This window comes from Chiloscyllium plagiosum, unplaced genomic scaffold (assembly GCF_037043375.1).
Source record: "Chiloscyllium plagiosum isolate Xiang-an unplaced genomic scaffold, Cpla_swu_hap1 HiC_scaffold_1, whole genome shotgun sequence".
Classification (NCBI taxonomy): Eukaryota; Metazoa; Chordata; class Chondrichthyes; order Orectolobiformes; family Hemiscylliidae; genus Chiloscyllium; species Chiloscyllium plagiosum.
In genome coordinates this window covers 179,125,205-179,148,760 of record NW_028270139.1, presented here as the reverse complement: position 1 = coordinate 179,148,760, position 23,556 = coordinate 179,125,205, and the positions used below count along the sequence as shown (strand labels likewise).

The following is a 23,556-nucleotide window of genomic DNA, read 5'->3' as shown; positions in this document are numbered from 1 at the left end:
GTTTATTCAGCAGGGTGACGGTCACTCACTGTGTAACTGTGCAGGGATGTGTTTATTCAGCAGGGTGAGGGTCACTCACTGTGTAACTGTACTGGGATGTGTTTATTCAGCAGGGTGAGGGTCACTCACTGTGTTACTGTACTGGGATGTGTTTATTCAGCAGGGTGAGGATCACTCACTGTGTTACTGTACTGGGATGTGTTTATTCAGCAGGGTGAGGGTCACTCACTGTGTAACTGTACTGGGATGTGTTTATTCAGCAGGGTGAGGGTCACTCACTGTGTAACTGTACTGGGATGTGTTTATTCAGCAGGGTGAGGGTCACTCGCTGTGTATCTGTACTGGGATGTGTTTATTCAGCAGGGTGAGGGTCACTCACTGTGTAACTGTACTGGGATGTGTTTATTCAGCAGGGTGAGGGTCACTCACTGTGTAACTGTACTGGGATGTGTTTATTCAGCAGGGTGAGGGTCACTCACTGTGTAACTGTCCTGGAGTGTGTTTATTCAGCAGGGTGAGGGTCACTCACTGTGTAACTGTACTGGAGTGTGTTTATTCAGCAGGGTGACGGTCACTCTCTGTGTAACTGTACTGGGATGTGTTTACTCAGCAGGGTGAGGGTCACTCACTGTGTAACTGTACTGGGATGTATTTATTCAGCAGGGTGAGGGTCACTCACCGTGTAACTGCACTGGGATATGTTTATACAGCTGGGTGAGGGTCACTCACAGTGTAACTGTACTGGGATATGTTTATACAGCTGGGTGAGGGTCACTCACTGTGTAACTGTACTGGAGTGTGTTTATTCAGCAGGGTGATGGTCACTCACGTGTTACTGTACTGGGATGTGTTTATTCAGCAGGGTGAGGGTCACTCACAGTGTAACTGTACTGGGATGTGTTTATTCAGCAGGGTGAGGGTCACTCACTGTGTAACTGTACTGGGATGTGTTTATTCAGCAGGGTGAGGATCACTGTGTAACTGTACTGGGATTTGTTTATTCAGCAGGGTGAGGGTCACTGTGTAACTGTACTGGGGTGTGTTTATACAGCAGGGTGAGGGTCTCTCACTGTGTAACTGTACTGGGATGTGTTTATTCAGCAGGGTGACGGTCACTCATTGTGTAACTGTACTGGGATGTGTTTATTCAGCAGGGGAAGGGTCACTCACTGTGTAACTGTGCTGGGATGTGTTTATTCCGCAGGGTGAGGGTCACTCACCGTGTAACTGCACTGGGATATGTTTATACAGCTGGGTGAGGGTCACTCACTGTGTAACTGTACTGGAGTGTGTTTATTCGGCAGGGTGAGGGTCACTCACTGTGTAAGTGTACTGGGATGTGTTTATTCAGCAGATTGACGGTCACTCGCTGTGTAACTGTACTGGGATGTGTGTATTACGCAGGGAGAGGGTCACTCACTGTGTAACTGTGCAGGGATGTGTTTATTCATCAGGGTGAAGGTCACTCACTGTGTAACTGTACTGGGATGTGTTTATTCAGCAGGGTGAGGGTCACTCTCACTGTGTAACTGTACTGGGATGTGTTTATTCAGCAGGGTGAGGGTCACTCACTGTGTAACTGTCCTGGGTTGTGTTTATTCAGCAGGGTGAGGATCAATCACTGTGTAACTGTACTGGATTATGTTTATTCGGCAGGGTGAGGGTCACTCACTGTGTAACTGTTCTGGGATGTGTTTATTCAGCAGGGTGAGGGTCACTCGCTGTGTATCTGTACTGGGATGTGTTTATTCAGCAGGGTGAGGGTTACTCGCTGTGTATCTGTACTGGGATGTGTTTATTCAGCAGGGTGAGGGTCACTCGCTGTGTATCTGTACTGGGATGTGTTTATTCAGCAGGGTGAGGGTTACTCGCTGTGTATCTGTACTGGGATGTGTTTATTCAGCAGGGTGAGGGTCACTCACTGTGTATCTGTACTGGGATGTGTTTATTTAGCTGGGTGAGGGTCACTCACTTTGTAACTGTACTGGGATGTGTTTATTCAGCAGGGTGGGGGTCACTCACTGTGTAACTGTCCTGGGATGTGTTTATTCAGCAGGGTGAGGATCACTCACTGTGTTACTGTACTGGGATGTGTTTATTCGGCAGGGTGAGGGTCACTCACTGTGTAACTGTCCTGGGATGTGTTTATTCAGCAGGGTGATGGTCACTCACTGCGTAACTGTACTGGGTTGTGTTTATTCAGCAGGGTGAGGGTCACTCACTGTGTAACTGTACTGGGATGTGTTTATTCAGCAGGGTGAGGGTCACTCACTGTGTAACTGTACTGGGATGTGTTTATTCAGCAAGGTGTTGGTTCCTCACTGTGTCACTGTACTGGGATGTGTTTATTCAGCAGGGTGAGGGTAACTCACTGTGTCACTGTACTGGGATGTGTTTATTCAGCAGTGTGTCGGACACTCAGTTTATATCTCTGTCTGGGGCATTATGTGTTGATCAGGGCATGAGGTATATAATCTGTAGGTACAGGGTTTCTGTTAATTAAATGATTGTTGAGTGTTTTCTGTCTTTGTCTCTGTCTCTGTGTGTATCTCTCTCTCTTCCAGTGCTCTGATCATTTTCAATAATCGAACTTATATTATTGAACCTCTTGAGGGTGATGAAAGTGGCCGACATGTTGCCTACAGAGCTGAAGAATTCTCTCGAGTGTCCACTAACTGTGGAGTTAAACATTCTGTCCAGGAGTTAACCATCACTGATCGTTTTCTGCCTCAGCCAAGGGTAAGTGATAAACATAGCAATTAACTGAGTCAAAGCAACATATGTCAGTACTTTACCTTGCAAAAATTCTGCCTAATCAGGCCATGTACCTTCTACTTGATAATAATTAGAATATTTTTCACTATGTTCTCTTAAAAGAAAAGAATTTCATGATAATATTTGTGGTCCATCACTAATTGCCGTGATCAAGGTGTCAATGAGCTGTCTTCTACAACTGCTGCAGTTCCCACACTTCAGAAGGGGCTTCCAGGAGTTTTTGAGTTGAAAAGGGACAATCTTTGGACAAATGTCTTGTGATTTCAATCAGATGCAACTTGCCATTTTTAAACATTTGCACTAAAGCTCTGAGGTCATTCCTCATGGCATGTTCTCGAGTCATAGACTCATACCTCATGGAACAGAATCTTTGATCGAAGCCCCTGGCCCATGTCCATCCAAACCTTTCCTATTCATCTGATTAGCCAAGTTTTTTTTTTAAATGTTGTCATTGTGCCCACATCCGTCATTGCTTCAGAAAATTCATTCCACACACAAACAACCCTCTCTGTATAAAATTTGTCTCTCATGTCTCTTTTAAAGCTCTATCCTCTCATCTTAAAAATGAGCCTGCCAGTCTTGAAAGCCTCCATCTGAGGGAAAAGACATTCACCATTAATCCTTTCTATGTCCTTCAAGAGTTTATAAACCTCTATGTGGTCTCCCCTTAACGTCCTACGCTCCAGTGAAAACACTCCTCGCCTGCTCAGCTTTTCCTTATAAACCAAACCTTCCACATCCAGCAACATCCTCATAAATATTTTCTGAACCTTCACTAGCTTAATAATATCCTTCTTGTAACTGGATGGCCAGAACTGGACACATTATTCCAGAAAAGGCCTCACCAATGTCCTGTACAACCTTAACATGACATTCCAACTCCTGTACTCAAAGGACTGGGCAATGCCTTTTTAACCACACTGTCTGTCTGTATATGACACAAACTTCAAAGAATTATGTACCTGAACCAGAGGTCCGTCTGTCAACAACAGTACACAACGTTGAAAAGTATGGTGCTGGAAAAGCGCAGAGGTCAGACAGCATCCAAGAAGCAGAAGAATTGACGTTTTGGAGAGAAACCCTTCATCAAGACTGTTCAGGGGTGGAGAGCTGAGAGATAAATGGGGAGGTGGGGGTGAAGTAGCTGGGAAGGCAATAGGTAGATGCAGTTGGGGGTGATTGTGATAGGTCGGTGGGGAGGGTGGAGCAGATGGTGGGAAGGAAGATGGACAGGTGGGACAGTTTAAGAGGTGGATTAGTGGTGCTGGAAGAGCACAGCAGTTCAGGCAGCATCCGAGGAGCAGCAAAAGCCCTTCAACGCGATTTTGCCTGTCCTCGGATGCTGCCTGAACTGCTGTGCTCTTCCAGCACCACTAATCCAGAATCTGGTTTCCAGCATCTGCAGTCATTGTTTTTACCTCGTTTAAGAGGGTGATGCTGAGTTGGAGGGTTGGATCTGGGATGAGATGGGAGGAGGGGAGATGAGGAAGCTGATGAAGTTAGCATTGAATTTGTGTGGTTGGAGGCTCCCAAGGCTGAAGATGAGGCATTCTTTCTCCAGGCGTTGGGTGGTTTGGATTTGGTGGTGGAGGAGGCCCAGGACTTACATGTCCTTGGTGGAGTGGGAGGGGGAGTTGGAGTCGTTGGCCACAGGGTGGTGGGGTTGGTTGGTGTGTGTGTCCCAGAAACGTTCCACAAGTTGAAGTCCTATATCCCAGTCCTACCATTAATTGTATAGGCCCTACCCTTGTTAGTTATACCAAAATACAATAACTCGGATTTATCCGGATTTATCCAGATTGAACTACATCTGCCATCTTTCAGCCCATTGACCCTTTTGATCAAGATCCCTTTGTAATCCGAGAAAGCATTTGTCACTGTCCACTATGTCATCAATTTTGGTATCATCAGCAAACTTACAAACCATTCCTTCTATATTCCCATCCAACTCATTTATATAAATGAGAAACAAAAGAGGCCCCAGCACCGATCCCTGTGGAACACCAGTGGTCACAGGCCTCCAGTCCGAAAAGCACCCATTATCACCCTGTCTCCTGCCAGCCAGCCAATTCTGTGTCCTGCTCACCCTGAATCCCATGTGATCTAACTTCACTAACTAGTCTACCATGTGGAACCTTATCAAAGGCTTTACTAAAATCCAAATAAACAACATCTACTGCTCTGCCACCACCAATCAAGTTAGTGAGACATGATTTTCCTTGCACAAAATTATGTTGACAATCCCAAATCAATTGTTACCTCTCAAAATTTTCATAAATATGTGATCTTTTATAATTGCTTCCAACAATTTACCTGAAACTGAAGTCCGTAGTTCCCTGCTTTGTCTTTACAACCTTTCTTAAGCAAAAATACAACATTAACCATCTTCCAGTCTTCAGGCATCTCACCCATACTATTACACTGTGCAAATATCTCTGCATGAGGTCTTACAATTTCCTCCCTTACTTTCCAACAATGTTCTGGGATATATTAGATCATATCCTGGAGATTTATCCACCTTTATATTCTCTAAGACCAATAGAACTTCCACTTGGATGATAGTACAATGCAGGGTATGTAAGTCAGTCTAATCTTAGAGTAGGACAAAAGGTCAGCAGAACATCGAGGGCCGAAAGACCTGGACTGTGTTGTGGGTTCTATGTTCAATGTTCTGTGATGTAAACTGCTTTTAAAACATCAATATTTATTTCCCTGCGTTCTCTAGACTCAATTTCTAGAGAGGTTATGCTGCAGCTCTATAGAGCCCTGGTTAGACCACACTTGAAATATTGTGTCCAGTTCTGGTTACCTCATTCTAGGAAGGATCTGGAAGGTTTAGAGAAGGTGCAGAGGAGATTTACCAGGATGCTGCCTGGACTGGAGGGTGTGTCTTATGAAGAAAGGTTGAGGGAGCTAGGGGTTTCTCATTGGAGCGAAGAAGGGAGAGAGGTGACTTGACAGAGGTGTACAAGATGGTGAGTGGATAGGCAGAGACTTTTTCCCAGGGTGGAAATGTCTATCATGAGGGGGTATAATTTTAAGGTGATTGAAGGAAGGTTTGGGGAGATGTCAGAGGAGGTTCTCTACACAGAGAGTGGGGGGTGTGTGGCCAAATGAAGATCTTGCCTGGCTCCTTCTTTATCATCTACGTACGGATAAAGAAAATTTCTTTATCGGCCAATATCAGACCAGTAGCTAACTAATCAGCTGTCTGTTTCTCATGTAGTACAAATTAGTGTCCCTCTTTGTGGGTATGGACATGGAGAAGCTGCTGATGGGGAGCACCACTGTCAGCAGTGGGGGTAGAGCCAGATATGTTAGGGTATTATGGACAAGGCCAGACCACTCAAAACATTCTCAAGCAGGCAGCCCAGACCATAATGTTTTGCAATTTGTTTCAGTAAGAGTCCAGTGAAAATTATGCAGAGTGAGGTAGTTAGGTTGACTTCCAGGTTTTAAAACAGGCAAAACTTTATTCACAAAATTACACAATGAAACACAAAGAACAGGATCAAGAATCCCGACAGAACTCAGTCTGTCCAAACTAGACTTAATTGTGCTGTTCCAAATATACACAACAGTCCCAATAAGCAAGCTTCCTTTCAAAACAGTAAAAGTGGAACCAATGCTTGCAGGTTGAAGTTAGGAGGGCAGAAGGAGGCAGACAGAGACAGACAGAGAGACTGCCGTAGCCTGTTTCCACACAGCTGAACTGCGAACTAGTTCTGAACTAAACAGCTCAGCAAGAGAGCTGACCACTCCCCTTTCATTATACAGGTCACTTCCAAAATCTGACCACTTTAGCCTGAAGATTCATCTGTTCATATCTAAACAAAAAAGCCTCTGAAAATCCTTTTTCATATCTGTACCAAACTAGTCACCTCGGAACCGGGAGAGATTTATGACCCCCTGAAAAAAAACTAAGGTCACAGTTTCCTTGGGAAAAGGAACAGCTTTTAGGAAAAAGGGACCAGCTTTGTGACTCTTGGATAGGCACATGATGTGTACGTAGGTTAGTCTGATCTCAGAGTAGGATAAAAGGCTGGCAGAACATCAAGGGCCGAAGGGCCTGTACTGTGCTGTGTTGTACTGTTCCATGTACTCTTCATTCTAACTGGAACATAATGCCCCTGAACTCTTGAAAGCCTCTCATTTGTCAGATGTCCTTTTACCTGCAAGCAGTCTACAGGTAGTTCTCCTATAATGCGATTATTAAACATGATTTGTCTGTAACGCGATTTGTGAATTGCCAACCTTTTTTTATAAAGCGAACTCCTGTTCGCTATTACGTGATTCTCATCCCGGAACTGTCGCAGTGAGCGGAGGACAAGAGTCTGCATCAGCGTCACATGGTCAATGGATCATACACTTTCTCATGAAGACCTTTGTGAAAGGTAATGTGAAATGTTAGTGCTAGTGGACTTGGGAAAACATCATGAAAATGTCTCTACAGCCTGAGGACAGGACGCTGAGAGCAATCTGTTAATTTAATTGAGATAAGAGATAAATTTCACAGGAATTGACCAACAGTAAAAGGACAGTGTTGAGGAGCAGTCTGAAACGTGGTTTTATTGTTTGTATTGAGAGCATTTTTTATCTTTTTTTTTAAGAAAATATGTTTAGAAGTTGAAGAATATCTGCAGACCCATGTGAATCTGTCTCAGTGACTAATCACTATGGTAACTAACTGCAAACAATACCAGTCCAGAGACTTGGACATGGTCAGTCAGCTGCTCAGGGTGGTCAGAGTCAGGAAACTCTGCACATATTGGGTGAGGGAGAGCAAGGTGGGGGGGCACCCTGTTCCTGGTGGGGCATGTGTGGAGAGGGTGCTGAGGGGGTGAGTAGGCAGTGCAGAAGAGATTCCGGGTTATTCAGGGTCAGAGGTTAATGAGGATGAGAGAGAGTGGGGAAGATATTGCAGGAAATGGTATAGTTGTCGAGATGGAGTGAGTGTGAGGTATCAACGAGAAGAAGGTGGCACCTTCACTGGCAGAGTGGAGAAGGTCATTGAACTTCTTCCAATGTTCAGTGCATTTCTTCAGATGGTTGAGACTGCACTGGCCTTTATGGTAACCCTGGTCCAGGTTGGTGTGGTTCCAGCAGAATTATGTCCTCTGTTGGCCTGGAGGTAAAAGGCATCCTGTCTCTGCATCACTCGATCCCCATCAGCAGCGTCTCCGTGTCCATACCTACAAAGAGAGGCACTGATTTGTACTACATGAGAAACAGACTGCTGATTGGTTAGCTACTGGTCTGATATTGGCCGATAAAGAAATTTTCTTTATAAATACGGAGATGTCCTACTCGAGAAGGAGCCAGGCAAGATTTTCATTTGACCAGTAAGGGCCATGTCCTGGGCCGATGTGAGGAACTATGCAGGGCAGCTGCAGACTGACAGCTCTTGTCTGGGATGGCAGGGCACAATGTCTTTTTAAGGGCACCAGGGGACTGCCAGGAGCGGTGACTCACTGATTTGTGCTTTTAAAGTTGAAGTCAGAGAGCAGAGGTTTCTGGGCAAGGAGAGACTTCTTATTTTTATTTCCATCCTGCGAAATAAGTCAGTGTCTTCTCAACCCGACACCCTACTTTTGTAGGGCCTCTCACCCAACCACCTCCTCGAACCTTAAAGACCAGGGGCATATCAGGTAAGCGTCTCTTCTTTTTTACTTTGTGACGAGGGGACTAGCAGGGATGGTAGTGCAGGGGGAGTAATGTTCCTCCTGCAGGATGTTTGAGGTCAGGGACACCATTAGTGTCCCATCCAAGTACATCTGCAGGACGTGCACCCAACTCTCGCTCCTCCAAGACCATGTTAGGGAGCTGGAGCGGGAGCTGGATGAACTTTGGATCATTTGGGAGGCAGAGGCTGTGATAGATAGGAGTTACAGGGAAGTAGTTACTCCGAGGCACGAAGAAAGCTGGGTGACTGTTCGAGGGGGGAGAAAACATCAGTGGAGGGATCCCCTGTGGTTGTTCCCCTGAAAAACATGTATACCGTTTTGGATACTGTTGAGGGGGACGACTGACCAGGGGTATGCAGTGGGGCCCAGGTCTCTGGCACAGAGCCTGTCCCTGTTGCACAGAAGGGGAGGAGGGAAAGGAGGAGAGTGTTAGTCATTGGGGACTCAATAATTAGAGGCTCAGATAGAATGTTTGTAGGGAATGAACGAGACTTGCGTTTGGTGTGTTGCGTCCCAGGTGCCAGGGTCCGTGATGTCTCAGATCATGTCTTTGGGATCCTGAAGGGAGAGGGTGACCAGCCTCAAGTCGTTGTCCATGTAGGTACCAACGACATCGGTAGACAGAGGGATAGGGATGTAAGGCAGGATTTCTGGGAGCTAGGGTGGAAGCTGAGAGCTAGAACAAACAGAGTTGTTATCTCTGGATTGTTACCCGTGCCATGTGATAGCGAGGCAAGGAATAGGGAGAGATATCAGCTGAACACATGGCTGCAAGGATGGTACAGGAGGGAGGGTTTCAGGTACTTGGATAATTGGGGCTCATTCTGGGGAAGGTGGGACTTGTACAAACAGGATGGTCTTCACTTGAACCAGAGGGGTACAAATATCCTGGTGGGAAATTTGCTGGTGCTATTCGGGTGGGTTTAAACTAGCTCAGCAGGGGGATGGGAACCGGAGGTGTACCTGCAGTGCACAGGAAGATGACAGTAGGAAGGACAGGGACAGGATTTCAGGGTCACAGGAATGTGCTGGCAGACAGCAAAGTGGTTTGAAGTGTGTCTACTTCAACGCCAGAAGTATCCGAAATAAGGTGGGTGAGCTTGCAGCATGGATGGGTACTTGGGACTTCAATGTTGTGGCCATGTCGGAGACGTGGATAGAGCAGGGTGAGGAATGGATGTTGCAGGTTCCAGGGTTTAGATCTTTCATTAAGAACAGGCAAGGCGGTAAAAGAGGGGGAGGTGTGGCCTTGTTAGTCAAGGACAGTCTAACGGTGGCTGAGGGAACTTTAGACAAGGACTCGTCTACTGAGGTAGTGTGGGCTGAGGTTAGAAACAGGAGAGGAGAGGTCACACTGCTTGGAGTTTTTTATAGGCCTCCGCAGAGTTCCAGGGAGGTGGGAGAGAGGATTAGCAACATTATCCTGGGTAGGAGTGAAAGGAACAGAGTGGTCATTATGGGGGACTTTAACTTCCCCAACATTGACTGGAAATGCTGTAAATCTAGTACATCAGATGGATCAGTTTTTGTCCAATGTGTACAGGAGGGTTTCCTGACACAGGATGTTGAAGGGCCGACAAGAGGGGAGGCCACACTGGATCTGGGGCTTGGGAATGAACTAGGCCAGGTGTTTGATTTAGTTGTAGGTGAGCACTTTGGAGAGAGTGACCATAATTCAGTTACATTTAGTTTAGCGATGGAAAAGGATAGGTACATGCCACAGGTCAAGAGTTATCGATGGGACGAGGGCAATTATAATGCGATTAGGCAGGAATTGTAAGAGTAATAAAAAGATGGGGTACTGGGCTAACGGTCGGATACTTGGTAGTGTGGATGAGCAGAGGGATCTTGGTGTCCATGTACACAGATCTTTGAAAGTTGCCACCCAGGTAAATAGTGCGGTGAAGAAGGCATATGGCGTACTGGCTTTTATTGGTAGAGGAATTGAGTTCCGGAGTCCTGAGGTCATGTTGCAGTTGTATAAGACTCTGGTGCGGCCACATCTGGAGTATTGTGTGCAGTTTTGGTCGCCATACTATAGGAAGGATGTGGAGGCACTGGAACGGGTGCAGAGGAGGTTTACCAGGATGTTGCCTGGTATGGTAGGAAGGTCGTATGAGGAAAGGCTGAGGCACTTGGGGTTGTTTTCATTGGAGAAAAGAAGGTTTAGGGGTGACTTGATAGAGGTGTACAAGATGATTAGGGGTTTAGATAGGGTCGACAGTGAGAATCTTTTTCCTCGTATGGAGTCAGCTATTACAAGGGGGCATAGCTTTAAATTAAGGGGTGGTAGGTATAGGACAGATGTTAGGGGTAGGTTCTTTACTCAGCGAGTCGTGAGTTCATGGAATGCCCTGCCAGTAGCAGTGGTGGACTCTCCCTCATTATGGGCATTTAAGAGGGCATTGGATAGGCATATGGAGGATAGTGGGCTAGTGTAGGTTAGGTGGGCTTGGATCGGTGCAACATCGAGGGCCGAAGGGCCTGTACTGCGCTGTATTCTTCTATGATCTATGTTCTATGAATTAGGATACATAGAGTGGGGTAGCAAAATGCAGGGGATGCAGACAATGGAAATGTGGAGCTGGTTTAAGGAACAGATATTGCGTGTGCTTGATAGGTATGTCCCTGTCAGGCAGGGAGGAAGTCATAAGGTAAGGGAACCGTGGGTTACTACAGAAATTGCATCTCTTGTTAAGCAGAAGAAGGAGGCTTGTGTGTTGATGAGACAAGATGGTTCAGATGAGGCGATGGAGAGTTACAGATCAGCGAGGAAGGATTTAAAGAGAGAGTTAAGAAAAGCAAAGAAAGCTTTAGCAAATAGAATAAAGGAGAACCCTGAAGCTTTCTATAGGTATGTGAGGGATAAAGGATGACTGGAGTCGGAATCGGGCCAAAGACAGAAGTGGGAAGTTGAGTGTGGACCCTGTGGAGATCGGAGAGGTGCTAAATGAACATTTCTCATCGGTGTTCACTCAGGAAAAGGAGAATATTGTGGAGGAGAAGAATATTAGACTAGAAAGGATCGAGGTTAGTTACGCAGAGGTGTGATCAATTCTAGAAGGAGTGAAAGTAGACAAGTCCCCTGGGCCAGATGGGATTTATCCGAGGATTGTCTGGGAAGCGAGGGAGGAGATAGCAGAGCCTTTGGATTTGATCTTTGAGTCGTCATTGTCTACAAGTTTAGTACCAGGGGACTGGAGGATTGCAAATGCAGTGCCCTTGTTCAAGAAGGGCAGTAGAGATGAGCCAGGTAATTATAGACCAGTGAGCCTTACTTCTGTTTTAGGAAAGGTTTTGGAAAGGATTATAAGAGATAAGATTTATAATCATCTAGCAAGCAACAATTTAATTTCAGATAGTGAACATGGATTCGTCAAGGGCAGGTCGTGTCTCACAAACCTCATTGAGGTTTTTGAGAAGGTGACCAAGCATGTAGATGAGGGAAGGGCAGTTGACGTGGTATACATGGACTTCAGTAAAGCCTTTGATAAGGTTCCACATGGTAGGCTGTTGGAGAAAATGCAGAGACATGGGATTGAGGGTGATTTAGCAGTTTGGATTAGAAACTGGCTTTAGGAAAGAAGGCAGCGAGTGGTGGTTGTTGGAAAATATTCAGCCTGGAGTCCGGTTACTAGTGGTGTGCCACAAGGATCTGTTTTGGGACCACTGCTGTTTGTCATTTTTATAAATGACTTAGACGCAGACATAGGTGGATGGATTAGTAAATTTGCAGATGACACTAAAGTCGGTGGAGTAGTGGACAGTGTGGAAGAATGTTACAGGTTGCAGGGGGACTTGGATAAACTGCAGAATTGGGCTGAGAGGTGACAAATGGAGTTCAATGCAGCTAAATGTGAGGTGATGCACTTTGGGAAGAATAACAGGAAGGCAGAGTACTGGGTCAATGGAAAGATTCTTGGTAGTGTGGATGTGCAGAGGGATCTTGGTGTCCATGTACATAGATCCCTGAAAGTTGCCACACGGGTGGATAGTGCTGTTAAGAAGGCATACGGTGTGTTAGGTTTCATTGGTAGAGGGATTGAGTTCCGGAGCCACAATATCATGCTGCAACTATACAAAACGCGAGTGCAGCTGCACTTGGAATATTGTGGACAGTTCTGGTCGCCCCATTACAGGAAGGATATAGAAGCATTGGAAAAGGTGCAGAGGAGATTTACCAGGATGTTGCCTGGTCTGGAGGGAAGGTCTTATGGGGAACGGCTGAGAGACTTGGGTCTGTTCTCATTGGAAAGAAGAAGGCTAAGAGGGGATTTGATAGAGACATACAAGATGATCAGAGGATTAGATAGGGTGGACAGTGAGAGTCTTTTTCCTAGGATGATGATGTCAGCTTGTACGAGGGGGCATAGCTACAAATTGAGGGGTGATAGATTTAAGACAGATGTCAGAGGCAGGTTCTTTACTCAGAGAGTAATAAGGGTGTGGAATGCCCTACCTGCCAATTTAGTTAACTCAGCCACATTAGGGAGATTTAAACAATCCTTGGATAAGCACATGGATGCTGGTGGGATAGTGTCGAGGGACGAGCTGAGAATAGTTCACAGGTCGGCGCAACATTGAGGGCCGAAGGGCCTGTTCTGCGCTGTATTGTTCTATGTTCGATGTCAACATTTGGGTATTGTTTGGGTGAGGTTAAGATCAATTGTGTTAGGGGATTCTGTAGTCAGAGGTACAAACCGATGTTTCTGTGGCCAGCAGAGAAAAAGCAGAATGGTGTGTTGTTTCCCTGGTGCCAGGATCAAGGATGTCTCAGAGAGGGTGCAGAATGTTCTCACAGGGGAGAGGGGCCAGCAAGAGGTCATTGTCCACATTGGAACCAACGACATAGGAAGGGAAAAGGTTGAGATTCTGAAGGGAGATTACAGAGAGTTAGGCAGAAACTTAAAAAGGAGGTCCTCAAGGGTAGTAATATCTGGATTACTCCCAGTGCTACAAGCTAGTAGGGCAGGAATAGGAGGATAGAGCAGATTAATACATGTCTGAGGAGCTTGTGTATGAGAGAAGGATTCACATTTTTGGATCATTGGAATCTCTCTTGGGGTAGAAGTGACCTGTACAAGAAGGACGGATTGCACCTAAATTGGAAGGGGACTCAGACTGGCAGGAAAATTTGCTAGAACTGCTTGGGAGGATTTAAACTAGTAAGGTGGAGAGGGGGTGGGACCTAGGGAGATAGTGAGGAAAGACATCAATCTGAGACAGGTACAGCTGAGAACAGAAGTGAATCAAACAGTCAGGGCAGGCAGGGACAAGGTAGGACTAATAAATTAAACTGCATTTATTTCAATGCAAGGGGCCTAACAGGGAAGGCAGATGAACTCAGGGCATGGTTAGGAACATGGGACTGGGATATCATAGCAATTACAGAAACATGGCTCAGGGATGGGCAGGACTGACAGCTTAATGTTCCAGGATACAAATATTAGATGTTAGATTACCTACAGTGTTGAAACAGGCCCTTCGGCCCAACAGTCCACACCGATCCGCCGAAGAGCAAGCCATCCAGACCCACTCCCCTACACTTACCCCTTACCTAACACTACGGGCAATTTAGCATGGCCAATTCACCTGACCTGCACATATTTGGACTGTGGGAGGAAACCCACGCAGACACGGGGAGAGTGTGCAAACTCCACACAGACAGTTGATGTCCCTGCTCTTGTACTGAATTCCTCTTGAAGCCAACATGCCTGTGCCTTCTTCACCTGCATGCTTACTTTTCAGTAACTTCTGTACAAGAGCACCAAGGCCTCCTTACACCTGCCTTTTTCCCGATCTGACCCCAGTCAGATGATAATCTGCCTGTTTGTTCTACGGAAGTGAATGACCTCTCATCATTCCACATTATACTGCATCTATCATGCATTTGCCAACTCACTTAACTTGTCCAAATCACACTGAAGCGTCTCTGCATCGTCCTCACAGCAAACCTTCCCACCAAATTCAGGCATCTGCAAGCTTGGAAATATGACAGTTACCCATCAAATTAATAATATCTATTATGGATAGCTGAGATCCAAACACTGACCCCTGTGGTATCCCACTCGTCACTGCCTCCCACTCCGAAAAAGACTCAATTATTCCTTACTTGTTTCTCGTTTGTCAACCAGTTCTCAATCTACTTCAGATCACCTCCAATCCCATGTATTTCAATTTTGCATGCTAATCTCTAAGGGGACTTTATCAAATGCTACAGGAAGGATAGAAAGGGAGGCAAGAGAGGAAGGGGGAGTGGCATTTTTGATAAGGTGTGCTGAGGGAGGATATTCCTGGAAATACATCCAGGGAAGTGATTTGGGTGGAACTGAGAAATAAGAAAGGGATGCTCACCTTATTGGGATTGTATTATAGACCTCCCCCAATAGCCAGAGGGAAATTGAGAAACAAACTTGTAAGGAGATCTCAGCTATCTGTAAGAATAATAGGGTAGTTATGGTCGGGGGTTTTAACTTTCCAAACATCGACTGGGACTGCCGTAGTGTTAAAGGTTTAGATGGAGAGGAATTTCTCAAGTGTGTACGAGACAATTTTCTGATTCAGTATGTGGATTTACCCACTTAGAGAAGGTGCAAAACTTGACCTACTCTTGGGAAATAAGGCAGGGCAGGTGAGTGAGGTGTCAGTGGAGGAGCACTTTGGGGTCAGTGACCATAATTCTATTCGTTTTAAAATCGTGATGGAAAAGGATAGACTAGATCTAAAAGTGGAAGTTCTAAATTGGAGAAAGGCCAATTTTGACGGTATTAGGCAAGAACTTTCGAAAGCTGATTGGAGGCAGATGTTCGCAGGTAAAGGGGCGGCTGGAAAATGGGAAGCCTTCAGAAATGAGATAACAAGAATACAGAGAAAATATATTCCTGTCAGGGTGAAAGGGAAGGCTGGTAGGTATGGGGAATGCTGGATGACTAAAAAAATTAAGGGTTTGGTCAAGAAAAAGCAGGAAGCATATGTCAGGTATAGACAGGATAGATCGAGTGAATCCTTAGAGTATAAAGGAAGTAGGAGTATACTTAAGAGGGAAATCAGGAGGGCAAACGGGGACCTGAGATAGCGTTGGCAAATAGAATTAAGGAGAATCCAAAGGGTTTTTCAAATATATTAAGGACAAAAGGGTAACTAGGGAGAGAATAGGGCCCCTCAAAGATCAGCAAGGCGGCCTTTGTGTGGAGCCACAGAAAATGGGGGAGATACTAAATGAATATTTTGCATCAGTATTTACTGTGGAAAAGGATATGGAAGATATAGACTGTAGGGAAATAGATGGTGACATCTTGCAAAATGTCCAGATTACAGAGGAGAAAGTGCTAGATGTCTTGAAACAGTTAAAGGTGGATAAATCCCCAGGACCTGATCAGGTGTACCCGAGAACTCTGTGGGAAGCTAGAGAAGTAATTGCTGGGCCTCTTGCTGAGATATTTGTATCATCGATAGTCATAGGTGAGATGCCGGAAGACTGGAGGTTGGCAAACGTGGTGCCACTGTTTAAGAAGGGCGGTAAAGACAATCCAGGGAACTATAGACCGGTGAGCCCGGCATCAGTGGTGGGCAAGTTGTTGGAGGGAATCCTGAGGGACAGGATGTACATGTATTTGGAAAGGCAAGGACTGATTCGGGATAGTCAACATGGCTTTGTGCGTGGGAAATCATGTCTCACATGTCTCATGCCACCCCTGATGAAGGGCTTTTGCCCGAAACGTCGATTTCGCTGCTCCTTGGATGCTGCCTGAACTGCTGTGCTCTTCCAGCACCACTAATCCACTATACGGACTTCAGTAAGGCGTTCGACAAGGTTCCCCATGGGAGACTGATTAGCAAGGTTAGATCTCATGGAATACAGGGAGAACTATCCATTTGGATACAGAACTGGCTCAAAGGTAGAAGGCAGAGGGGGGTGGTGGAGGGTTGTTTTTCAGACTGGAGGCCTGTGACCAGTGGAGTGCCACAAGGATCGGTTCTGGGTCCTCTACTTTTTGTCATTTACATAAATGATTTGGATGCGGCCATAAGAGGTACAGTTAGTAAGTTTGCAGATGACACCAAAATTGGAGGAGTAGTGAACAGCGAAGAGGGTTACCTCAGATTACAACAGGATCTGGACCAGATGGGCCAATGGGCTGAGAAGTGGCAGATGGAGTTTAATTCAGATAAATGTGAGGTGCTGCATTTTGGGAAAGCAAATCTTAGCAGGACTTATGCACTTAATGGTAAGGTCCGAGGGAGTGTTGCTGAACAAAGAGACCTTGGAGTGCAGGTTCATAGCTCCTTGAAAGTGGAGTCACAGGTAGATAGGATAGTGAAGAAGGCATTTGGTATGCTTTCCTTTATTGGTCAGAGTATTGAGTACAGGAGTTGGGAGGTCAAGTTGCGGCTGTACAGGACATTGGTTAGGCCAGCGTTGGAATATTGCGTGCAATTCTGGTCTCCTTCCTATCGGAAAGATGTTGTGAAACTTGAAAGGGTTCAGAAAAGATTAACAAAGATATTGCCAGGGTTGGAGGTTTTGAGGTATGGGGAGAGGTTGAACAGGCTGGGGCTGTATTCCCTGGAGCGTCAGAGGCTGAGGGGTGATCTTATAGAGGTTTACAAAATTATGAGGGGCATGGACAGGGTAAATAGGCAAAGTCTTTTCCCTGGGGTTGGGGAACTAGAGGGCTTAGGTTTAGGGTGAGAGGGGAAAGATATAAAAGAGGCCTAAGGGGCAACTTTTTCACGCAGAGGATGGTACGTGTATGGAACGAGCTGCCAGAGGAAGTGGTGGAGGCTGGTATAATTGCAACATTTAAGAGGCATCTGGATGGGTGGATGAATAGGAAGGGTTTGGAGGGATATGGGCCGGGTGCTGGCAGGTGGGACTAGATTGGGTTGGGACATCTGGTCGGCATGGACGGGTTGGACCGAAGTAAAAAGGTAAAAACAAGTCGAGTTGCTGGAGGTTAGAAACTAGGATGAGGTGGGGGAAGGGGAAATGAGGAAACTGTTGAAGTCCACATTGATGCCCTGGGGTTGAAGTGTTCCGAGGTGGAAGATGAGGCGTTCTTCCTCCAGGCGTCTGGTGGTGAGGGAGCGGCGGTGGAGGAGGCCCAGCACCTCCATATCCTCGGCAGAGTGGGAGGGGGAGTTGAAATGTTGAGCCACTGGGCGATGTGGTTGATTGATGCGGGTGTCTCTGAGATGTTCCCTAAAGCGCTCTGCTAGGAGGCGCCCAGTCTCCCCAATGTAGAGGAGACCGCATCGGGAGCAACGGACCTGACCAGGTAGTCACGGAGGGAACGGTCTTTGCGGAGAGGGGTGGGGAGGGAAATATATCCCTGGTGGTGGGGTCTGTTTGGAGGTGGCGGAAATGTCGGCGGATGATTTCTAACCTCCAGCAACACGATCCCCTGACTTGTCCGGACTTGTCCGACCTGCCCAGCTCCTTTTTCCACCTATCCACTCCACCCTCTCCTCCCTGACTTATCACCTTCATCTCCTTCCCCACTGACCTATTGTACTCTATGCTACTCTCTCCCCACCCCCACCCTCCTCTAGCTTATCTCTCCATGCTTCAGGCTCTCTGCCTTTATTCCTGATGAAGGGCTTTTGCCCGAAACGTCGATTTTGCCTGTCCTCGGATGCTGCCTGAATTGCTGTGCTCTTCCAGGTTGGACCGAAGGGTCTGTTTCTGTGCTGTACATCTCTATGACTCAAAAACAGAAGCAGATAGCAAGGAGGAAGGAGAGGGAGCTGGAATGGGAAGAAAAGTTTAGGAAGCGGGTTTTAAGAGGAGCGAGCAAGAGGAAGGAGGGAGGAACCAGTTATGAACTTCCCTTTACAAAATAAAGCAAAGATCTGTGGATTATGGAAATCAAGGTGCTTTTGAAATTCAGCAGGTCTGGCAGAACCCATGGCGAGAGAAACAGGGTATAAACGTTCTGAATCCAGTGACATCTCATCAGAACTGACATGGAGCTGTTCATTCAAAATGTTAATTCTGTTTCTCTCTTTACAAACCTACTCACTTTCTCCTGCATTTACTGTTTTATTATCATTAAAATTATTTTTTTATTTTAAGAGCTGAAATCTGTAATTATTAGACAGGGCTGAATAAAATCCTTGATTTGTTCATGTGATGTGGGTATCACTGGCTAGGCCAGCATTTATTGCCCATCCCTAATTGCCCAGAGGGTAGTTAAGAGGCAACTCCATTGCTGTGGGCCTGGAGTCACATATAGGCCCGACGGTAAAGATAGCAGATTCCTTCCCTCAAGGACATTAGTGACTCAGATGGGGTTTTCCCCAAAAATTGATTCAAGGTGGCCCTTCACCATCGCCTCTCCTCTGTGGAATGCTCATCTGTGATTGATTTTCTCCCCGTGAGAACCAGCTGGACAGTTTCATCTCAAACTGACTTAGAGATTCTTTTTGTTCCAGGTTAAGAGGGATGTACTGACAGAGACAAAATATCTTGAGGTGGTGTTTGTGGCAGACAACAGTTTGGTAAGTTTTTAAAAAAAAATGTATTTACAAGTTGTAGATGTCGCTGACTGGGCCCAGTATTTATTACCCTGTCCCTCGGTGAGAAGGTGGGGGTGAGCTGTCGTCTTGACCCGCTGCAGTCCATGTGCTGTGGGTTGACTCTCAATGCCCTGAGGGAGGGAATTCCAGGATTGTGACCCAATGACAGTGAGGGAATGGCAATGTATTTCCAAGTCAGGGTGGTGAGGGGCTCAGAGGGGAACTTGCAGGGGGTGGTGTTTCCATGTATCTGCTGCCCTTGTCCTTCTAGATGGAAGTGGTCATGGGTTTGGAAGGTGCTGCCTGAGGATCTTTGGTGAATTTCTGCAGTAGATGGTACACACTGATGCTACTGTGCGTCGGTGGGGGAGGGAGTGGGTGTTTGTGGATGTGAAGGAGATGGTGGACAGGCTTTGAGGAGTCAGGAGGTGAGTTACTCGCTGTTATATTCCTAGCTTCTGTCCTGCTGATATAGCCACTGTGTTAATATTGCAGTCCAGATGAGTTTCTGGTCAATGGTAACCTCCAGGAAATTGATAGAACGGGAATTCAGTGATGGTAACACCATTGAATGTAAAAAGGTGGTGTTTAAATTGTCTCTTTTTGGTGATGGGTATTATCTGGCATTGGTGTGGCATGAAAGGTACTTGCCACTTCTCAGCCCATTGTTCAAATCTTTGCATCTGAACATGAACTGCTTCAGTATCTGAGGAGTGGTGAACACTGTGCAATTGTCAGCGAATATCCCCATTTCTGACCTTGTGGTGGAGGGAAGGTCATTGATGAAGCAGCTGAAGGTGGTTGGGCCCAGGATACCACCCTGAGGGACTCCTGCAGAGATGTCCTGGAGCTGAGATGACTGACCCTCCACAACCACAACCATCTTCCTATGTCTCAGGTTTGACTCTAACCACTGGAGAGTACTCATTGATTCCTGTTTGTTGAGAGCTATTTTTTGTCACATGGTCTTGGCATCAAGGACTATCCCTCTCCCCTCCCCTCTGGAATCCAGCTTTTTGTCCGTGTTTGACCCAAGGCTGTAATGAGGTCAGGAGCTGAGTGACCCTGGGGGAACCCAAACTGGGCGTCACTGAGCAGGTTATTGCTGAGCAGGTGCTGCTTGATAGCTCTGGAAATGTGTTGCTGGAAAAGCGCAGCAGGTCAGGCAGCATCTAGGGAACAGGAGAATCGACGTTTTGGGCATAAGCCCTTCTTCAGGAATGAGGAAAGTTTGTCCAGCAGGCTAAGATAAAAGGAGGGACTTGGGGGAGGGGCGTCGGAAATGTGATAGGTGGAAAGAGGTCAAGGTGAGGGTGATAGGTCAGACTGGGGTGGGGGCGGAGAGGTCAGGAAGAAGATTGCAGGTTAGGAAGGCGGTGCTGAATTTGATGGATTTGACTGAGACAGGCTGGGGGGAGGGGAAATGAGGAAACTGGTGATCCTTCTGTGGATGAAGAACAGTAGAGGTCCTTTACAGGTCTGTGAGAGTGTTGTCCTGAGCTGGGGTAGGTTGAGTTGCAGGGAATGTAGATAGCGGCGCATGGCTGCAAGCGTGGAGCGGAGGATCCGGAGGGACGTCCTTTCCGACCAACAAAACTTGGACCCAACCAGGACAACCAGTAACAGGACAACACTCTCACAGACCTGTAAAGGACCTCTACTGTTCTTCATCCACAGAAGGATCACCAGTTTCGTCATTTCCCCTCCCCCCAGCCTGTCTCAGTCAAATCCATCAAATTCAGCACCGCCTTCCTAACCTGCAATCTTCTTCCTGACCTCTCCGCCCCCACCCCAGTCTGACCTATCACCCTCACCTTGACCTCTTTCCACCTATCACATTTCCGACGCCCCTCCCCCAAGTCCCTCCTCCCTACCTTTTATCTTAGCCTGCTGGACCAACTTTCCTCATTCCTGAAGAAGGGCTAATGCCCGAAACATCGATTCTCCTGTTCCCTGGATGCTGCCTGACCTGCTGCGCTTTTCCAGCAACACATTTCCATCTCTGATCTCCAGCATCTGCAGACCTCACTTTCTCCTGCTTGATAGCTCTGTCAATGACCCTTCCATCACTTTACTGCTGATGGAGAGTAGGCTGATGATGGGGAGTAGGCTGATGATGGAGAGTAGGCTGATGATGGGGAGTAGGCTGATGATGGAGAGTAGACTGATGATGGAGAGTAGGCTGATGATGGAGAGTAGGCTGATGATGGGGAGTAGGCTGATGATGGGGAGTAGGCTGATGATGGGGAGTAGACTGATGATGGAGAGTAGGCTGATGATGGAGAGTAGGCTGATGATGGGGAGTAGGCTGATGATGGGGAGTAGGCTGATGATGGAGAGTAGGCTGATGATGGAGAGTAGGCTGATGATGGAGAGTAGGCTGATGATGGAGAGTAGGCTGATGATGGAGAGTAGGCTGATGATGGAGAGTAGGCTGATGATGGGGAGTAGGCTGATGATGGGGAGTAGGCTGATGATGGGGAGTAGGCTGATGATGGAGAGTAGGCTGATGATGGGGAGTAGGCTGATGATGGGGAGTAGGCTGATGATGGGGAGTAGGCTGATGATGGGGAGTAGGCTGATGATGGAGAGTAGGCTGATGATGGGGAGTAGGCTGATGATGGGGAGTAGGCTGATGATGGGGAGTAGGCTGATGATGGGGAGTAGGCTGATGATGGAGAGTAGGCTGATGATGGGGAGTAGGCTGATGTAGTGCTTTTTCTGTACAGGGTAGACTAGGATAACTGTCTACATTGTGGGGTTGATGCCAGTGTTGTAAGTGTACTGCAGCAGCTTGGCTCGGGGAGCTGCAGGTTCTGGAGCACAGGCCTTCAGTCTGATTGCTGGTATGTTGTCAGGGCCTGTAACCTTTGCAGAATCAGTGCCTCCAGCTATTTCTTGACATCACCTGGAGTTACGTGGAGGGATTTTCTCCTGAGAGGATGAGATTTGAAGAATGGAGAGGTGACCTTATTGAAAGAGACCAGCTTCTCAGGAACTTAACAGAGTAGCTTGGAAAGGCTGTTTCCCCCCGTGGGAGATCCGAGGACATGAAGGTATCATCTCAGCAGAAGGGGGTCACCCATTGAGGACAAAGGTGAGGCGGAATTTCTACTCTGCTGTGCAAGGGAACTCTTTAGTATGGAAGGATTTTGTGGCTGGGATCAGGTATGGGATAGTGAAATTTGTGATTGAATGATCAATGAGCATTTGTTTTCTTTTCAGTTCGAGAAACATGGGAGTAGAGATGCTACAGTGAGGCACTTGCTTTCTGTTGCCAATACATTGGACATGGTGAGTGTGGAGAGATTTTAAATCAAACTGTTTCAACCTTTGATAACACACCTCAGTTGCTGGTCGATTGATTTCCTTGTTGTGATGTACAGTGGTACAATGAAAAGCTTTGTTTATGAGCAGTGCAGGCAGATCACAGTGAGGAAGGATGTACAGATTAGAGAAACTTAGACAGAGGCATACAGTTACACTGCACAGGGTGTGCGCTCAGCAAGATAAACATTAGTGACATCAGCATTATTTGAGGTTAGGGAGTCTATCCATCAGTGTAATTAAAGCCAGGAAGAAGCTGTTCCTGAACCTGTTGGTGAATGTGTTCAAGCTTCTGTATCTTCTGCCTGATGGAAGAGATTGTAGGAGATCATTATCGGGGTGGGAGGGGCCTTTGATGATGTTGGCAGCCTCTCCGTGGCAGTGAGCTGTATAAATGGAGTCCATGGATGGGAGGGTGGATACCGTGATGGTCTGGGCTGTGCACACAACCTTCTGCAGTTTCTTACGGTCCTGGGCAGAGCTGTTACCGTATCAGGCCGTTATACACCCGGACAGTCTGCTCTCAATGGTACATCTGTAGAAGTTGGTGAGGGTCCTTATGGGAGCTTTCTGAACTCAGTGATTAGCTTTCTGAACACTCTGATTGACTTCTTTAGTTCTTTCATTTTGCTGACATTGAGAGAGAGGTTGTTCTCATTACACCACATCACCAAGCCCTCTATCTCCCTTTTCTATTCTGACTCGTTGTTGTTAGATGTCCATCCTCCCACGGTGCTGTCATCAGCGATCATGTAGATAGAGTTTGTTCAGAGTTTGGCCACACAGCTGTGGGTGTACAGGGAGTACAGGAGGGGGCTGGGAACACATCCTTGGGGGGCTCCAGTGTTGAGGGTCCTCGTGGAGGAGGTGCTGTTGTCTATCCTCACTGCCTGCGGTCTGTGGGTCAGGAAGCTGAGAATCCAGCTGCGGGGTGGGGGGGGGGGTGGGGGGGGTGGGGGGGGGGGGGAGGAGCTGAGACCAAGGTCTCGGAGTTTTGAGATCAGTCTGGAGGGGATGATGGTCCTGAAGGTGGAACTGGAGTCAATGAGCAGGAATCTGGTGTTCTTGTTTCAAGGATGAGTGCAGGGTGAGGGAAACGGCATCCACTGGGGACCTGTTACACCAGTTGGTATATTGTAGGGGGAGACTGGAGCCAATGTGGACCATGACCAGTTTCTCGAAGCACTTCATGGAGGTCCAAGCCACTGGGTGGCAGTCAGTAAGGCACATTGCATGTGCTTCCTTAGGTACT

The 23,556-nt window shown here is 46.9% G+C and overlaps 1 protein-coding gene across 1 annotated transcript in view; it reads left to right on the top strand.

Moving 5' to 3' along the window:
- Positions 1–23,556, top strand: part of LOC148152303 (disintegrin and metalloproteinase domain-containing protein 8-like) — a 187,728-nt gene that overhangs the window by 155,539 nt on the left and 8,633 nt on the right. Inside the window, exons 6-8 of the mRNA XM_087986266.1 lie at positions 2,565–2,739; positions 18,894–18,959; positions 22,203–22,271. Coding sequence (XP_087842392.1) covers positions 2,565–2,739; positions 18,894–18,959; positions 22,203–22,271 — 310 coding nt within the window. The remainder of the gene's footprint in view (positions 1–2,564; positions 2,740–18,893; positions 18,960–22,202; positions 22,272–23,556) is intronic.